We start from the raw sequence: 19134 nt of genomic DNA, 5'->3' as shown, positions 1-19134 counted from the left end.
CGGCAGAGTGTGTAGATAAATCTGACTATTGCCTTGTGTCTGGTTGGAACACCTGCGAAGAACAATATACACGCCAACATGACTCGTGGACTCGCTCAAGGCCCTTGTTTCACTGAGCTGTTTTGTCAATATAATGCTCACTGCTGGTGCAGTGGGAGCTTCAAAATGAATCTGTAGGTCTATAGATTGCTTGACATCTTATTTATTGCACTACTAAATGAGGGTGGTCGAAAGGCACAGGCGTGTCCTCAGCCATGAGTCATCCTAAACCTTAATATTCAGCAGTGTAATAGATTTCCTGTTATACTTTCTAATGGTGTGTACACTGTTTATGTTGCCATAATAAAAACATCTATCAAGGTGCCTTGCTAAGAGGCAGATACGTAATAGAGAAACGGAGAGACCTGACTAGCTCCGGGGATGTCGGTCACCAAAATGTTGACATCAAGTGCCCTTTGGCATCTTATGATATCAAAGGCTACACTCCTTGTCCCACCGTTTGTCCCTCAACAGGCACCTGTTTGCTGCTGAGAGGCTGGGGAAGGGCAATTAGTTTCCTACCGCTGCCAAGAGACCAGAGTTAGCACCCGCAAGACCGCGAGTGCCAAACGGCAAGCTGGAGATAGCATGCTACCCCTTGCTGCACCCAAAACATGTCGATTAACTCTTCTACAGCCATGAATGTCATTCATAGGCACTAATGTAGGCAGATAGCCAACTACGCCTTTCCAACTCTGAGCTTCATTCTCCCCAATATTTCAACACCCCGTATAGATACCTTGAGAGGACCAACTTTTCCATAGATCTGTGTTAAAACTCTCTTTGGGGTCTGTCTAGATGACCTATGCTGATTAAACCGAGAAACTGGACCCAACTGTTCACTGCTACCAACTGGAAAAAATGGAATTGAATTTGGTGTAAGGGTTGAGATGAAGGTGGGAGGCCAGAAAGGGAAGCAGCATTCTGCATGGTTTTTCAGCATGTTCTGAGAGGTGTGAGATAAATATCTCCTGTGGGGCAGCAGAGAGGCAGCGGCACCGGTCCGGACAGAATCCTCAGCTTTCGATGGTGTCTGAAAGGCAGCACAGAGAACATGAAGTGAGAAATGAGACACAAATAATTGGATCAACAACTAAAAGGAAATCTGACAAGTAATCCTTGGGATATTTTAGTGGAGAGATCTCTAGGAGTTTTCTTTCCACAGCTGCAAAGACAGATAAAGGTAAATGCATACATGAGAGGGGTAACTAGGATAAATATCTTCATTTCCCTTTGTTTTGTCTTCTTTCCATAGAACATAGAAAAATGAGTATGCCAATGAGGATTGATTTTGAGCGGGAAGCTATCTCTTCCAAAAGGGAACAAGCTGAACAGTGCCATATCTTTGTACATATGGTGCTGTTAAGCTCTCTCCTGCTCATGTAGCCCAGCAACTTGCCTTGCTGTGCTGTGTTGCATTAACTTTGAGTAAATCTGCTCCTTAATTGGCACACCCCTGCTGCTGTAAACCTTTCACCATTCAGAACGACTGTATGTAGCTATTAATTCCTGTACTAATCTGCACCTACGCCTGCTTCCTAGTTCTTGTCTGTTTCTCTTTCTACGTAAATGATGCTTGTCCTTTTTTGGAGGGGAAAGTCTGTCTTATTTGCATTATTATCGCATGAAAAAGTAAAACAAAAACTCCCTCCCTCCCTCCTGACAGCATACATGATCGACCCTTGAAGCAGAAAAATCTCCACATCATCTATCCCGGTCGTGACTTTGTCTCCATGGCTGTGGGATTGTTTGTCCAAATCTTTTGTAAATGTCAGAGTTAACCTCACATTACCGTTGTATCTTGGCCCAGCCCTCACCTGACAGACAAGATACTGGGCACTGCATCTAGGCCATGCAACACTCAACCCTCCAGTTTTCTCCACGGACCCCATACTTTCAAAAGAATTTGGGGACAGACCCGGCTATGTAAATCTGCTACTCTGCTCGCATACACCAATGCATGTTGGCTACCCATTGCCCCACTGTCAGAGGTCTACCCTCCCCCACCTTTGAATGATGTCCCGCATAGCCATCGTCAATGGCATATTGCAGAAGAGAATAGCAAATCTGATGAGGTGTCTATACATTGCTGCAGAACGTGACTAACCTGATAATAGCACAGGTATAGACTACACATCAAATGATATTGTTCCTATAGGTCCGTGAAATACGGAATGCCGGTGTTGTTCCAGATGTCCTCTAGTTTTGAGATGCCAAACCTCCCCATTTTTTTGTAGCATTAAACCCCACGCAACGACGCCTGGGCCTCTGTGTCTGATAATGGTGTCTTTTGGGTTAATGTACCCCACCATCCCAACTTTTAGGTTGCCTTCCCCAGGCCACAGCTGCTGCTGCAGTAGGCATGGGCAGAGTCACATGTTTGCCCCTTCCTTCTAGGTATCTAAGGAACCCTACTAGGCCTTTCTCGTCAGTTTGGGTAGCACTATTCTTGCCGCCCTCCCCTTCCCATCCATTCCACAGCAGGAGTCTCAATTCGCCATCTAGACTTGGGAAAAAATGGTCTGGGACCTCAAAGGGAGAGCTCTGGAGTGCATAGAGGAATTTGGGCAGGTATATCATTTTGAAAAGTGCTGCTCTGCACAGCAGGGACAGGCGCAGGTTTCGCCATTGCTGTACTTCTAGTCAATATCTCTCTGCCAGCCGCCCCAGATTCCTCTCATAGTACACCTGCTGATCCCTGGTTACGAAGATTCGAAGATATGTGACCCCCTCCTGCTAATGGGTTTTACTACCCTAATTCACACCCCTTTGAAAAACACATTGGAAAACCATTTGGGCCTTGGGTCCTCCCACTCTTCAGTTGAGTCAGGACCTCTGTAAATTCCCCATCCTGAAAGTTCCCCTGTAAAAATGATACACCTTTGAACTTGTTCCCTCTTTGCCAGCCATGCTAGAAGCTTCCCATCCTCATAGTGCCTGAGTTGTTTCGCCCTGTAGAACTGTTTCACCTCCTGATGTGTTAGACTCCTACATTAATCCGTTGTGTACACTATTCGGGCATATTGTGCTTCCCACTGAATGAGCCGCTTTTCTAACTCTCTCCCCTTCCTTTACTTCTTTCATTTAACGCCACCATCTGGGATTTCAATTAGCCCCTCACCACCTTTCTGTAGGTCTCCCAAAGAGTTGTTTTTGACTCTATGACCCTTCATTGTTCCTGAAATAGACACCTGTCACCTCTTGGATGAACCGTTTAATCTCATAGCCAGTCTAAGTCTTCAGCTTACTGTGGGGCCCGGTGTTGGTTACAACAGTTGACTAATGAGTGAACAGTGTTTGGATATACCCCTTAGCAGGTACTTTGGCTCCCTGAATCTATTTATGTGCTGTAATGGTACCAGGAAATAATCCAGACACGATAGCGACAGCATTGAGTTGGCCACATAGGAATACTGCCCCAATCCGGGATGCATGGCTCACCAACAGGGCAGCACATCTTCTCTAGGGTGCCCTGATCATTCTATCAATGTCACTGTGTAGCATCAAATGAAGTTGCCCACCACAAACAAAGGGGCCGTTGGTATCTTGGTCACCCAATTCCTTAGCTCTGCCAGCCCTATGGACTGTAAGCCCAGTGGCAGGTACCTTGACGCTATTATGAGTTCCTTTCCTTGCTACGTACCCTGCACCGATGCCAAGCATCCGCACAGGTCGCACCATGACCTAAACACAGGAAATAGTAGAGATCTCCACACCAATATGCCGAAGGCCCCTGCTGAATACCCTCATGGACTAGAACCTTGTATTTGTCTCTACCCAGAAAGGTGCAGTCTTTGCCCTTTAGAAGCTTTTGCTGTAAGAGAACCACATCTGGAGAGTGTCAAGTCAGGTAGGTCATAACAACCCCCTCTTTTCACTTTATCGCCCAGCCCATTTACGTTCTATGACAGTACCTTCAGCCTTGTATCTACTCTGTTAGGAATTTCCAATGTGCCTGTCATGCATGGACCAGTTAGAGCATCCCATCAATGACCATTTACTTTCATTACTTGAAATGCTGTCATATGATCCCCTAACTCCCCCCCCACCACCTCTTTCAACGGGTTCAGAACTACCCACCCTCCAATGCCCGAGATGCCTGTCACCCCCCCTGCAAAAACATACACATCACCTAATGTAGATGGGGAATTGTGCTGGGCCCCTTAAGGCTCCACCTTGCAGACAGTCCAATCTACAGTCCCACCTGTAGCACCTCTACAGACTCCCAAACCTTTCAAGACCAGAGAAGTCCTTCCAGCACATCATCTTCCAGGCTATCTTGTCTGATTTCATTAGTGTTACTTTTGGCAGCTGTAGGTCCTCCCCCCCCCCGAGTTCCAGTGCTTTCCTCCGATGCCTTCTAGCCCTCATGTAGCGGCAACCACCTGTTGTTAGCCGACCATGGGAGTCCCTGCTGTACCTTGTCAACCACTCTTGCCCTTTCTGAGAGAGCCTGGTCCTTAGTGATAGAGAGTTTGGACCCCCGGCAGCCACACCGTTTCGACTTTTATACCCGCCAGGAAGTTGGTGGGTTTTGCACCAGTTCATCCGACATTGGGTAACCTGCATACTCCAGCCACACCCATACCACCCTTACTGTCTTCAAGAAGTGCGTTTTCTCCTGGAAAATAACCTTCAGCGCTTCCGGGAAAAACAATGTATATTTCTGATTTAGAGTACATAAATGTTTCCTTACAGCTATTTAGATTTAAAATTGACACTGGAATGCCTTTGTATAATCTGGATAAATGTTTACTGCACTCCCCTCAATTTGCCAGGGACTGTGTGCCCATGCGACCTGGAGGATGTGATTGCGGCCGCACATATTAAGAAGCTGAGCAATAGTTGGTTGTGGTGGTGTTCATGGCACCAGAGGTCGTCCAGAGATCCTGTGGGCATGTTCAACAGTATATAGTTTCGAGTCTTGGCCTCCCAGCTCCGTGTCCAGCAACCAGCACTCCATATATAGTTCTGTGCTAGGGCCTTCCACTTTTTCCGGGACTAAAACAATAAAAGGGCTTAGGAGGTTTCATGGAAATAAGCTGAAATAAAATATAAAGGCGAGTCTCCCTTCAAATGTGAAGAATAACACATTTTTAGATTATCTCTATGGGAATTATCGTGTATATAAGTATGTGTGTGTATGTGTGTGTGTGCGCGCGAGGTATATAGATACAGTGGAGGATGCTTTTAGAGAAATCCAAGGACAGTTCATATACTGAATAGTACAAGTAAAGCTGAAAATCTCAGAACTGAGTCTCACTCCTTGTCCCCATTCGCAGACATTGGCTCAGTAACCACAATACCTGATTCAAAATCCTCATAGGAGTTTTCCTCAATGGCAAGGAGGCAGGAAGTGCACTCTAACGGTGTTCTGGTCTACAATTATGATGGTCTAACTAGAGAGGCTAACTCTTTCACCATTGCATCTGCATAAGCCTGAGACACTAATGGCAAGGTGAGCTGACTCCTGATCACACCTTACACAAGTTTCCATCTCTGAGGTCTGCATGGAGGAAGACTGGTCAGCAGGAGAACCAGTAGATTTCCAGATAGAGCAAAGGTAGACATGCAACTGATTTTTTCTAGGCTAATGCATGTGAAAAATGGTAGGATTATTGGTAAACATCCACATCTCCAGAGAGGCCACTCTACCATTAAGGTGTTCAGTTTCAGGTAACTGGAAGTCTTACATGATGAACAAAAAAGCCTGGAACATACCAGCAGAGGTCTCCAGGTCACCATCACAGGGAGGGAGATGGGGATCCAAGGCAGGGGACACGGTGAAGCGGGAGAATCTCATGGTCTCCACTAGTCCAGAATCCATCATCTTACCCTGCAGCGAAGGGAGAGGCAAGGCAGGTGGTGGGCTAGGCAAGGGAAGCTGCAGCTTGGAAGAGATGGGATCTGTTATCATGGGCACGAAAGAAGAGTTCTGGGTCATCAGGGGAAAGTCGTCATCCCACTCGAAGCTTCCACCTGTGAAAAAGGGAACAAATAAGTAAATTGCAACATCCAGTCAAGAGGTCAAAAGCATATAGTGGAATTCTGTTACCACCAGCGGTGGAGACCAGAAACACATCACATAAATGTGTTAATGATACACTTGAGAATTTAGCAAGCATCAATTTACTACAGGATTAGGACAAGAAGCATAAATAAAATCAGAGCATTAGCAGTGCACTTTAAAGTGAAATCCGAGCCTCTGAAAAAACAGTGCAGCGCAATGACTAGAGTTGCCATCTAGTGATGATGGCTGAATCATCAGCTTAGTGTGGCATTATATTTACAACCCTTTTGCTGCAGAATGACAGGACTCTAGTGTGCCAGATCCATGTAATTACCATAACAATAGAAGGCTACAGTTCAACAAGTCCACCGCATTTCTGGAAACAAAGAGGGCTATAGTGATACGTCTAAGAGCATTACTTAACAATGGGAGGCCATATTGTGACAATTCACACCATTATCATAACAGCTAGAGGGCATTGTTGTGCTGATCCACCGCACTATTAGTATTTGTGCGCTTTATAAGTTGTTTTAACATAACATAACATGACGACAAAGCCATACGGCACACTGGAAATATATTAACAAGTCCAAGCCCAAAATCAGGGCAGGACAAAGGGCTTGGGTAAATAAATAATGCCTTTATTACATGGTTAAAACCCCCTGGAAAAAGAATGTAGTAGCAATACTGAGAATGCAAAAATTTTAACAAGTACAGAGCCAAACCATGTAAGAAGAACACTCCTGCAACAGTACCTCAATGGAACACATTATTAGCACGTGGCTGCCACTTTATTTTATGCTGTGTGCATTATATTTTCTAAAATCCCCAAATTCTCAGTTATGAAAAAAACTGATAAGGAGAGAGTGCTTACTGAATCCATCAGATGATGGAAAGCCATCCATTCCTGCATCAACGACGGGATCAAGCACTATCTGATCATTCTCCATAGCAGTCTGAAAACTCAGCTCGTTGGTGGGGGTCTCCTGCAATGGGAATCCAAAAAGTGTCTAATTAATTGTCCAGTTTTTGTGGTGTGCTTGAGACCATGGAATCCTGTTTCTCATTGTTCCCAATGAAGCAGCATAAAAGCTGATCTTGCTTTGCACAACACTTAAAACCTAAATGTGCACTTTGCACATGTCTAGAAAAAAGATAAACCAGCACCGTAAAAGCATGCTTGAAAATGTAGAAACTGTAGAATTAATCAATTAGTGAATTTAAGATGTTTTAGTAATGGATTACCTTATATTCTTAACAAGAGATGTCATAAAAACTGATGATAACTTAGCATTGATATTGATTTAATTGCACAGTGTCCTAATAAACACGATATTGTGCAATTATGAAACTAAATGCGTTAGATGTCTGAAATTTTCAATATAAGTGTTTAATATGATAAAGAACATTTGCGTTCAAGAACAATTTTACTTTAATGATTTTTAGAATTACTTTACATGTTTTTTTTTTTGGTTTTTTATTTTTTAGTCCTCATCAAGCAAAAAAAAAATTCTTAGATTATGGAGGAGTCAGAGGCCCCGTTTTCTAGTTTGGAACCATTCTTTGTGACTGCTTTATATATATATATATATATATATATATTTTTTTTTTTTCTCTCGGGGGGTGCGGTTAGCCTTGTCCTCAGGTGCCCCTTTTTGTCCATATCCAGGAACACGATTGTCGGAGGGGGGGAGCTAGTCATTATGACTACTCAGTTCAAGACTCAACTTGAAATCGATGTTACCTTTGCTTTAATCATTGGACCCCCTAATAGATGCCAAAATGTATTTCTCCCAATATTTCCAGAACCTGTTTTTCTTACTTTGCCTCTCCTGTTTATCTACTTTGTATACCCTTAAAATTGAGTTTAGCCATTCGGATGGGCTTGGTGGTGTATGTTTTATCCAGTTTATACATATTTCCCTCCTGGCTAAGAGGATTAACAGGAAGAGAATACTTTCTTGGCCTTTGGACAGTGTGATGTCTTGTGCATTATTTCTAACCCCAAGGATAATTAATTCAATGCTTACCTCGATGCGTTGCTCTAATACCTCGGAAAGAGTCTTACCGATCTGGTCCCAATATTCTTTCAGAGTATGAGCAAACAAAGGTGTCGCTTACCGTGACCTGCTGTGTATCTTATTCAAGAAATCTCTTAGAATTACTTTATATGTTGCTACTTTCTAAAATAGTGGCAGTAGGCCATATTTGAAACTGAACATTTCTGTGTAACAATTACTGACAACATTACAAAATGCTTATATATGAGATGTGTGATTTAGATTATTATGTTTAAACTAAATTAGGAGTTTAACGAACAATGGTTCAGCACTCAAATTTTTGTGATATGTTGGGTAAATTGCATATAAATTTAGCAAGTACATTTTTCATTAGCAGCCACAGTGATCACGGTGCATGTGTATGCAGCAGATGAGCAAACAAACAGTGTAGTTGTCACAGCTTTCTTTCTTCAATAGTTCTTTATTGGTTTGCTTCATATGAAAAAATATATCAAGGTTAAGATCCAGTAGCCGACACATTTGGTCCACACAGAACTTCTTCAGGGCTTCAGGTTATGCATTCGATTAATCACTTTCAAAAGATTTAATTGTATTTTTGAAAATCCATGTTTCTTTAGTTCAAAACTTGCAAGCATTTGAATTCAATTGTTCCTCTGGCGTGTCTCGTTCATGGCATGCTGAACCATTGTTCGTTAATTTTGGTTTGAAAGATTTTCCATTTGAAGTAGAGAGGGTCAGGTCTTCAGGGTTTGTTGCACCATACAGAATATTCTACTCTCCAAACAACATTAGTATTGGCAAGTGCGGTACAACTTTGCCTCAACCTCTTTGTTCTCTATTGCATTCTCTAAATTAGGAGTTTGTTATACTAAAATATGAAATGTTGAATTTAAACTTTGATACGTTTCTTCAAATGTTGCTTTATTTGTTCTTGGTTCATTCGACATTCCAATAGACAAAAAATACCTTTATTTTGACCCCTTTTGTGTGAATGGTGGGGCGATTTATCCCCTGTATCCGTGGAAAGTAGCAAAATAAGAAAGCTCTTTGTCAACTAACCTGTGAGGATTGAAGGACAGTCGTTTCTCATGATGTGTGTGAGAAAATATGCTGGAGTAGCAATTTGTAACTGGAAAGATGGAAGGATGATCAGGCCATTGAGGACCATCCATGGATGTCATGGTGACAAATATGAACTATATAACTGCTTCACACAGGAAGAGGGATATGTATCATGCTTTTCACATTGCAGTGCTTTTGATGTGCCGTTTTGGAGGAGAGCTTTAACTAAGCTCAGATGACCTAATTTCACTTTCCATGCCTACAGCTTGCCTTCTATACGTACTTTTCTGCCCCTATACTTATTGCCCTTGCCTGTCGGATGATTTAAAGCAGTTTGGTGAGAAACCAGCCTTGAACTTTCCTGATTTATGCTCCATTCCCCATTGCCCATTCCCACAGACTTTTACCCTAGTGGACTTTAACTTGATATTCTTGCCCATGCTCAGAGAATCAACTTCTTGCTTTGTTGGTGATATAAATTGTTTTGCTTACAAAAAAAACCCATCCTCTTATGGACTCTTTTATTTAGGGATAGATTATTTCAACTAGATGTGCGGTTTTGTATTTCAAACTGTTAGATTCATGACTGAGCTTCTTAAAATGCTACTTATATGCATTGATTTTGAATCTGTAATATAATCACTACAGTCTCTAAAGTTGTATGAGTCTTATTGTGTCTAATGTTCTCTCGTAGAAACTAGGCTTATTTTAAATGCATAACTGAGTTAGCATAGACTATTTTCAGAACATCAGGTTATTTTGCGCTTATTCTGTGTAGCTAAAGCAGAGCGTTTGATTTGCATGATTCTTGTTAGACTAACCTTCTTTAAGTGGTTTGGTCTACCAATTGAAATAATGTATTTCTATAGCATGGTTTTGAGAGTCATTTACCTGAACCTGATCACCAATTTGTGAGTTGTCTACAAATCAACTGTCCTCATTGATTACCTAACAGTTGGACATCGTGTTTCCTCTCCCCTCACTACGACAGACAAAAGTCCATCAGAAGGCCATCGCCTCGGAGGTGAAGTATTGAACCTGAGTATAAATCCTACCCGTATTGGCCCAGTAGGAGTGATAACATTATGTTCATAAATGTACTGGGCTTCTGCTGCAACGAAACTCGGTAGCAGAGTAGTGGTTCAGTCTATTGATGTGAAGGATTTAGGGTGTCCAAAATAGATTTTCCTGACCAGTCCAAAAACCCAAAAATCCCATGCTTTGGCAGGATTGATGGAGTAATTGACGGATTTTAACGACTTGTAGCAGCAAACGGAGTGTGTGTATTAATAGGGATGTGCATTGCAATTGCTTTGGCTTAAGAGTGCGGTGTTTAAAATGGCTATGTGTTGATTAAGCGACGTGAAGGAATGGTTAAAGTTCATGTATGATTGTGGCACTTGATCGTAAAGAAGTTGAAGTTGCTAGCTGGTCCGTTTGTGGCCTAAGATCCAGTGATTTATTTATATACCTACGTGGTGGTCTGAGTGTAGAAGACACTAAATAAGTTGTCTGCTGTGCTGTTTGTTGTGAGACATTGTCAACATCTTATGGAAACGGACTTCCTTTTGAATGTTAGTGGTGAACAATTGATATAGTTGATCTCAGGTGCACTGGGAATAACTGTATCAATTAAAGGTGAAATTCTGCTGGTCGAGATTAAATTTGAAGTGAATGATAAATATAATGGGAATAACTGTATCAATTAAGGGTGAAATTCCGCCGGTCGAGATTTAATTTGAAGTGAATGATAAATATAGGTATAGAAATAAGATTATTTTGTATTGCCTTTGAGTAAGAGACATGAGAAATATAGGTATAGAAATAAGATTATTTTGTATTGCCTTTGAGTAAGAGACATTCTTCATTTAGTGGCAGAGACAGCTTAATGTTGAAACGATTGCATACTGTCTTGTGCATTTGCTTAGAAAAATGCATCAAAGAAAATTGTAAAGGAGGGTGAGCTGTAGCAAGGAGCGAGACTGGCTTCACAGTGTGTTGTGCTGTGGTTGGTCAGTTGGTGTAAAGTGGCGCCTAGATTATTTGACAATGTCATAGAACGTTGTGCTGTTATTGGCTGAAAAAGCCGAACTTGAGAATTGTAAGAGAATTTAATTTCCTGGCTTTATCAAAAACATTTGTGAAGTATTAGATTGAATAAAAATGAAGTTTTTCAAACATTTTACAAAAACTGATATAAGGAGAAGTGGCCATACCTAATATGAGAAGATACACCACCTGAGGGTACACCAGGATACATCATATTTGTGGACAAAGGATTACATCCATGTGTTTGGCTTAAAACATTAACATGAAATTACAGAGAATGGCAAGGGTCGAAGGTTTCCTCATTGTGGGAAATTTAATTTGAGAATCTCTGAGAATTTGAGGAGGAAACTATGTGAAATTACACCACCTCCAAGAGCAATTACTACTCTTCTTATAGCTAAAAGACAAAACCCAACTACACACCTGAAACAGACACATTGAAAATAGCATAAAAAATGGAACGGAGAAGAATCAAAATGTATCAATGTCTTCACAGTTGGGGGAATCTAAATACGAAATCAAAATTGTAATAATTTAAAGTGGAATAACGGTTATTCAATATTGTATGAATAATGTTCTATAACCTTCATCCAAACATCATATCTGTTGTTATACTATTCATTACGGGAGATAAAACTTGTAACTAACTATTTTTACGTTTCATGGCTTTTCATATTTTGTAAACCTTTTTACACGGTCTATTGCATTGACAACTCGTGTATCCCCTTTGTAGGTGTAGTTGAACCCAGCCAAAAGGTAGAAGAGGGCTGTTCAAGGTTAAAGGTGATGATTCAGACAAAAGGTGATTGGAGGAGAAGCTAAGTTTTGAGAGTAGAAGTGAAACTGGATTCTGAGAGTGAAGATGGAATGTTACTGTCAATATGAGCAATTGGTAGATCTCCCCAGAGTTGGTTAGAATGTCAGTTGCAAATAGAGTTCTCTAATATGTACATTTAAATTGTTTTCAATGTATCAAAAAACTGTGACCACAGAAGTTGTGCTTTATAACAGTCACATAACACGAGGAGCCTATTGCTTTAAGAGTTTCATGTGCATTTGATATGTATTGAAACTATCAGCTATTGTAGAAAAACAACTCTTTATACCGTTATTTTCAAATATGAGCACACCAAAATATAAATATGAAGAGTAAAAGCACCCATGCCTACTGAAGGGCATTGAAATTGTGATGTAGTGCTCAGTCTGGCAGCACAAGTATTTTGCAGGCAAAGCTCACCTGGTCAAACAAGAAGACAGTTACATCATCAAAAAAGGACACCATTTTCCTCTTCCGGTCATTGTCATCGTCCGCCTCATCTGCCGACCTGGGGGACTTGAGTAAGCTGCGTAGATTGCGAGCGTCGTCTGTCTCCGTTACAATGATGGGGACGCCTCCCGTCTCAGCCTCCGAACCTCGCCCTGGATGCTTCACTAGGTTGCCAACTTCCTCCTCCTCTTCCTCCTCTTCCCTGTGGTAAGAAGGGTCGGGCTGGTAACGGCCACCGGAGCCCTCTTCTCTATTGTCCCAGAAGGACTTCCGGCTGGTGGGGCTCGGGAACGCTTGAAGATTCAGCGGGGGAAGGGAGAGTGATAGCCGGGCGACTTTTGCTGTAAAAGGCACAGAAACAAATGCAACACGGGATGTTTAGAAACTTATCATTAAACAAGTCAACATTAATAAGAACTTTCCTTAGGGATGAACTAGACAGAAGAAATACCCGTGTAGATTTCCTCTTGAAGCATATTTTTACCAAAATGTCCTGCTCCCACTGAGCATTAAAATTCAAGTGGCACATTCAAGTACCAACTATTGATTCCCTCTAAATTGAATTGCTCACAATACAGTGCCTGCTTCTACGGATTTGATATAATAAAGTATCTACTCCTCTCCACATTATTCTCGAACTGAGTGCAATAATGTACCTGCTCCAAATCACTAGTGAAACACCCAGAGTGCAGGAAAGTCACTGCTATGTCATTTGTCATAACAAATAACGTCTTTCAATTAACACAATAATGTATCTCCTTAAAATTCCATTGAAATGGATTTAGCACAATAAAGTCTCAGCTAAATATCACCAATGAAATGCACCAGTCACATTAAATTACCTGTTCCAACTCAAAGATTGGTGACATGAAACTACTAATTTCCACACTCTGAATGTCAGTATGCAGTATTTCATTTTTTATTTAGGAGTTATGTTCATTGCAAACCAGGCCCAGAGGCATCACAACATTATAAAGGCATAGGTGGGTGAGATGGAGAGACAGTTTTCAGAAGTGCTGTGACTACAAAGCAGATAAAAATGTGAAGGTATTTCAACAAGCCAGAGAAAATAAATATTTGTTTTCAAAGACTATTTCAATAGATGACTTAGGCGATAGAATTAATTGATGACAGCTGAGTGTAACAAAGGTGGAAGTACCGATAGGTTTTTGGTTCAATAACTAGTTAGGAGTTGAGGTATTAGATATTAAACGTTCAAGCTCTCTTCTGAAATACTGATGTGTTGGAATCTTACAGAGAAAATGATGGATAAAGGCTCTGTTGCAACACATGGCAAAAGCCTTTTTCGCTTTTCTAGTATGGTGTGGATTGTACTGTGCTAATTCAATGTTGAAGGACAGAAAACAGATGTTTGCTGTGAGAGTGCCGCTGGTGTTGTAGAGTGCTCCATATAAGGGAGCTGCTCTCCACCTATAACATGAGAACTACTGAGGATTCCCTACTTCTTTTTTGCATAATTTATGCAGCTCACTTAGTCTGAGAGGGAATTGTTTGGATTTATTCTGATTGCTCCCTTGTGTTAGAACAAAGCTGTGCGTCTCTGGCGAGCTCTAACTAGAAATAAACTCATGTGTCAGGAGCTGCTATTATTCATCCCAGAATGGCCTGGAAGGTGTTTTACCATTCTAAATCTGTAATACTGTGCCTGGTAATGATAAAATAATGGTAAAAGGCTTTGCCATTTTTAAGCTCCATGTGGATAGCATTACCTAATTCTATGCATAATGACTGCTGCAAAAATGACAAAAGACTTTGTCACTTTTCTAGCTCAGCGTGGATCGCACTGTGCTAATCCCAAGCTTAACAACTCTACTCGAAAAACAGACATTTGAGGTGAGCATATTTGGACTGTCTGTGGGGTTGTAGAGTGTAGCAACACAAAAAGGTGATAGACGAAATGCTGAACATTGTCAAACATTCGAACGCAGTCACAGATCTGGGTTAAATATTTTGTTGTTTTGCTCACCATGCCACCTCAGTTTGGAACCAGCCATGTGCAAATTAGTCTTGACCCTGCTCCCCATGAGAACAGTCCAGCCCAAATGGCCAGGCCAGGTCCTCCCTGAACTGGAAAACAAGCATCCAGGGATCGGGTTTGGGGTATCACCCCTCATTAGCCAGGCTAGCTTGAAACCAGTGGCATAAAGAGCACGGGACCCACATCTGGGCATACCCTTCCCACTAAGGGTGACTATAGCAACACAAAAAGATGATGGACAGAATGATGACCACCGTCAAACATTCACCCACACTCACAGATCTGTAGATCTTGTAGAGCGTTCCATATAAAGGATCTACTCTTCCCCCTAACACTTCAGAACTATCCAGGGCTCCTTTTTCTTTTATAGAAGTGCCAATAAGTTTGTACTTCAATACCATGAAATAGTTAGGCATTTAACATTCAAACCTTGGCCAAGCCTCGAGCACTACTGATGCGCAATCCTAAAACCCTTTTATCGCAAATTGTACTGTCAATTTAGTGTGGTCTCTCTTCCATTAATATCCTTAACAGTATAATGGGCCATTTTAGGCGACAATAAAAGCCCCACTTGCACAGAACAGGCAGAAACCTATCCCCATGTGCTGTTCGTCTGCCCCGCCTATGCAGGCCCCCGCAAAGTATGGCCCGCACAGACCAGTAAGAGTCTGGGCACCAGACAATGCAGCATTGCCCTGAGAATTATGTGGACTGATCCATGACTCCGCTATGCAATTCTGGTAGCCAAGTTCTTGAGATGGATGTGGTCTATAAGATCACAACTATTAACTGAAAATCACTGAAATTGGAATTACTCCCACTCTTGGATGTGATACCAGCATGTTACTCTCGAGATTTGGACTTGCCCAATGATTTTAACGTTTTTATCCACCCTTAACTATCTTTGCTACTGTTTTCATATCATGAATTTTTCTTATATGTATTGGGACAAACTGACTTGTATGATTATTTGCACATGTTCTTAAGATATTTTAACTAACTGTTAATGTTTTATATTATACTTTATGTAAAGATTGTTTTTATAACATGTATTGTCGAAATAAAGCTAATTCAAATCAAGTTAGGCATTTAAGTATTAGATGATCAATAATCGTCCAAGCTCTTTCTTTAAATATGGATGTGATGGAATCTTACGTAGCTCATGATTGAGAAAGTACCATATTCTACAGCACATCCTGAAAAGACTAGGGGGCAGATTTACAATTACTGGCGCATCCCTGCATATCGGCAGGGATGCGCCAGTAATTGTGCGCCGCAGTTGCACCACCCTTGATGCCCCGCATTTACAATCCGGCGCACCATGGGGCAAAAACAGCACAGATGCGTCACGCATCTGTTCCGTAAAAGTGGCGCATTGCTGGAGTTGCGTCGCGCTAGCATTGATCAGGGGGGTCCTATGTGCACAATGCTGCGTCAATCCTTACGCCTGCTTCAAGCAGGCGCAGGGTTTTGACGCAGCCACTTTTGGGAGGCGTTCCTGTGCCGGAACGCCTCCCCTGCGATGGTACGCCTCTTCTGGTGCAGGGCTTTACAACGTGACGCATCTGGGAGGTGCGTCACGTTGTAAATGCCCCGCACCATGGTGCATCTTTTGCGCCGCCGCTGCGTCACAAAAGTGACGCAATGGCCGCGTAAAAGCGGCGCAAGGGTCTTGTAAATCTGCCCCTTGGCTTTTTAAAGGACGAAGTTTCTAGGTGAAGTGTTTCAGTACTGAGGAGTGGATCCTGGACCTCAGGATATAGCATATTTGTCCAGATAGTGAGCATAGTCAGTAAGGCTTTAATGGGAAGGCAATGAAGGAAAATTTGGATTTTCCACAGCTAGGGTGGATAGAAAATCATGATTTCATTAAAGACACGGAGGCTGCTATTATCCCTCACTTTCATTCCCCACCCTATAATGTGTCTTATGGTTTCATTCCAGGAGGAGACTTCAAGAAGTAAATGGAGAAATTGAAGAAGAAATAGTTTGTTAGAGTTTGTTCTACGAGATGGTCACTGGACTTGTGTTTTTGTCACGTTATGATGTATTGGTGTTGTTCGAATCAAAAAGAAGGAAGATGGATGCCTCTTTAATTGCCAACTCACAGCAGCAACTACATAACAATGCAAAGAACTTAGAATAGGAACCTATTAGTGTTCTGATACCTACTTAGTTCCCTATGATGTGGCAGCCATTTTCCTTCTTTTTTGCTGCTCACAGCTACAGAAAAGTCCGCTTTTTTCTAACGCTCATTTGGGGTTTGAATGACGCCGTGTTTGTGCCTGTGTGCCAGCATTAGGTCTACATGAGGCTACTTTGCCTAAGGGATCCTGATTATAGAATCCTTAAAGGCATCATGGGATCATTATGCTCTCCTTCAAGTAGAGTTGGTCAAACCCATTTGTTTTTCCCTTCCTTGAATTATGTATACTCTCTCTTTTAGTTTTATTGTGTACCCTTTATTCTTTGAACTGTTTTCTGTTGTTTTATTTGTCTCAGCAGCTCTTTACTCAGTTGTTTTCTTGGTCTGTGATGGTTTCAGTCCTTGCCTTCTTGTGACTCTCCAGGCATTGTTAAGTCCTAGTCTTTACAAAAAGCAGAGTAATTCCACTAAACTGGACAGCTTCAGCTTGAGTCCTATAGCATTTTAGCAAGTGAAATTAAAATTGGAACGTGAAGTGCATTATTTGATTTACTTTTTAAATTATCTTCAAGGATTTGAACGACTCTGCTCATCAAACCTACATTCACATGGCTAGATGGGATTGCTTTTTCACTACAATCCATATCTGGGCCATGCCAAGGGTGCAAGTGGGTAGTGCCAGAGATGAAAGTGGGTGGTGCCCATGGTAGATTTGGGTGGCAAACGCTTAATAAAAAATATAGACACCTGCCTAATTTTGTTTTAACAAATTAGGCTTTGGGTATTAATATTATAATCTGTTGATTTGCTTTTAAAACAACTCTCTAACTCCACTTAACGAGCAAGTGCCTTCACTATGCACAGCTAGCTCAGTAAAAACCACCTATGACTGCAGCAGCAACCACACCACCAGTCGATTAATGTTTTATAGTTGTTGCAGTCATCTACTTTAAATGAAAGATTGGTACTCACACCAAAACGTGAAATCGAAAGTGCAGTATAGTGCTGTATTTTTTTTAAACTCTTTTTATTGAAAACCAAAAACTTAGGCTTCGCACATCATATGACGGTAACATGGTTGATTTGCAATACATGCACAGTGAGCCTTGATAGCTGAAAACAACTCCTCTGCAATGTCTAAACTCAGAGGTACAGCACTTAGATTTCCCATTAAGGTCTTAAAACAGCACTAAGTATAGATGGGAGTAACAAAAGCAAAATAATGTAAAGATATGCATGTTTTTTATTGAACGTACATCTGGAAGGTTTACGTCACCCCACTTTCAAATTTCACCACCTGAAACTGAGTAAATGAATGGTTCTTCCTGCTGAGGTGTGGTCCCGGGATGCTTGTTTCCGGTCCAGGGAGGACTTGTCCTTGCAGTTTGGACTGGGCTGTTCCCATGAGGCACAGGGTCAATTTGCATATGGCTGGGTCTGAACTAAGCTGGCGAAGTGAGCTAAAGAACGATGATGAATTCAACCCAGATCTGTGCCTGGAGGTGAGTGTCTGAAAAGTTTCAGCGCTCCGTCCATCATCTCTTTGTATTTGCTTTGTTCGCCCTAAGTTGGCATGGTATGCTCAGATGTGGGTCCGGTGCTCACTTTTCCACTAGTCTGGCTGATCAGGGGTGTTACTCCGTAACTGGTCACAGGATGCTTGTTTCCTGTCCAGGAAGGACCTGACCTTGCAGTTCGGGATGGACTGTTCCCATGAGGGACAGGGTCAAAACTGATTTGCATATGGCTGGGTCTAAACTGAGGTGGGGAAGTGAGCTAAAGAGTGGTGATGGATTCAACAGATGACGGGATAGGTAAAAATTAAATTAAAAAATAAATAAAACAAATTTCCTTGCACTTGCCAATGTCCCAGTAGGCAGGCAAAGGTTTATGTATTTTGAATATCAACATTGTGAATTGTGTTTAAGGTTTTGTTTTGAAGCGGCATTGAAGTGTGTATTGTAAAGTTTGGCTGGGTCAACAAAGGGTGCACATGTGGTAAAATCCAAAAAGTAGTACAGTAGTGGAGAAGTTCTGCCTCCAGTGAGAAGTGCTGCATATGAAATGCTGTTGAATCATGGCTTACACATGTCTGTGGCTTAAAGAACAGCATAATGCTCAGGTGCGGCTGGCATTAATGGTCGAAATGGTCGTTGCCCTCCCACCTTTAGGGAGAAAGAAGAAGAGGATGAAAAACAACACTGGGCAGCTTAAAATAAAATGTACGTTTGAAATCTGTTTGGAATAGTTTATTTATTTTTCTGAGGGGTAAGTGACAGTGTCTGAACGAATGGCCTTTGACGATCCTACACTTGGCCGGGCGAGGTCTTGCTCGCCCTGCAAGCATAAGCTTGAAATGTGATGTCAATAGTGGTGGGAGGGGCGATTGTTCATTTCGGGATTCAGAATTCCATTTGGGCGTTCTTTGAAATGGAAAACCCTCATAGACATCCTGGAGTTGTTATAGCGGTATATCTTTTCATCCGCCCCATCAGGAGTCTTGGCATCGTCATAGGGTCAACGATTAACGTGCAGTATGCC

General features: G+C 41.8%; 1 protein-coding gene across 1 annotated transcript in view; it reads right to left on the bottom strand.

The window, feature by feature from the left end:
• Positions 1 to 696: 696 nt before the first annotated feature.
• LMTK3 (lemur tyrosine kinase 3) overlaps positions 697 to 19134 on the bottom strand; it is a 207777-nt gene continuing 189339 nt past the window's right edge. The window contains exons 13-16 of the mRNA XM_078650948.1: positions 12419 to 12789; positions 6924 to 7035; positions 5761 to 6018; positions 697 to 1072 (exon numbers count right to left, since the gene is read on the bottom strand). Coding sequence (XP_078507074.1) covers positions 1056 to 1072; positions 5761 to 6018; positions 6924 to 7035; positions 12419 to 12789 — 758 coding nt within the window. The 3' untranslated portion in view covers positions 697 to 1055. The remainder of the gene's footprint in view (positions 1073 to 5760; positions 6019 to 6923; positions 7036 to 12418; positions 12790 to 19134) is intronic.

Source organism: Lissotriton helveticus, chromosome 7 (assembly GCF_964261635.1).
Source record: "Lissotriton helveticus chromosome 7, aLisHel1.1, whole genome shotgun sequence".
Taxonomy (NCBI): Eukaryota; Metazoa; Chordata; class Amphibia; order Caudata; family Salamandridae; genus Lissotriton; species Lissotriton helveticus.
The sequence above is the reverse complement of the archived record's forward strand: the minus strand, read 5'-3'. Positions and strand labels throughout refer to the sequence as shown.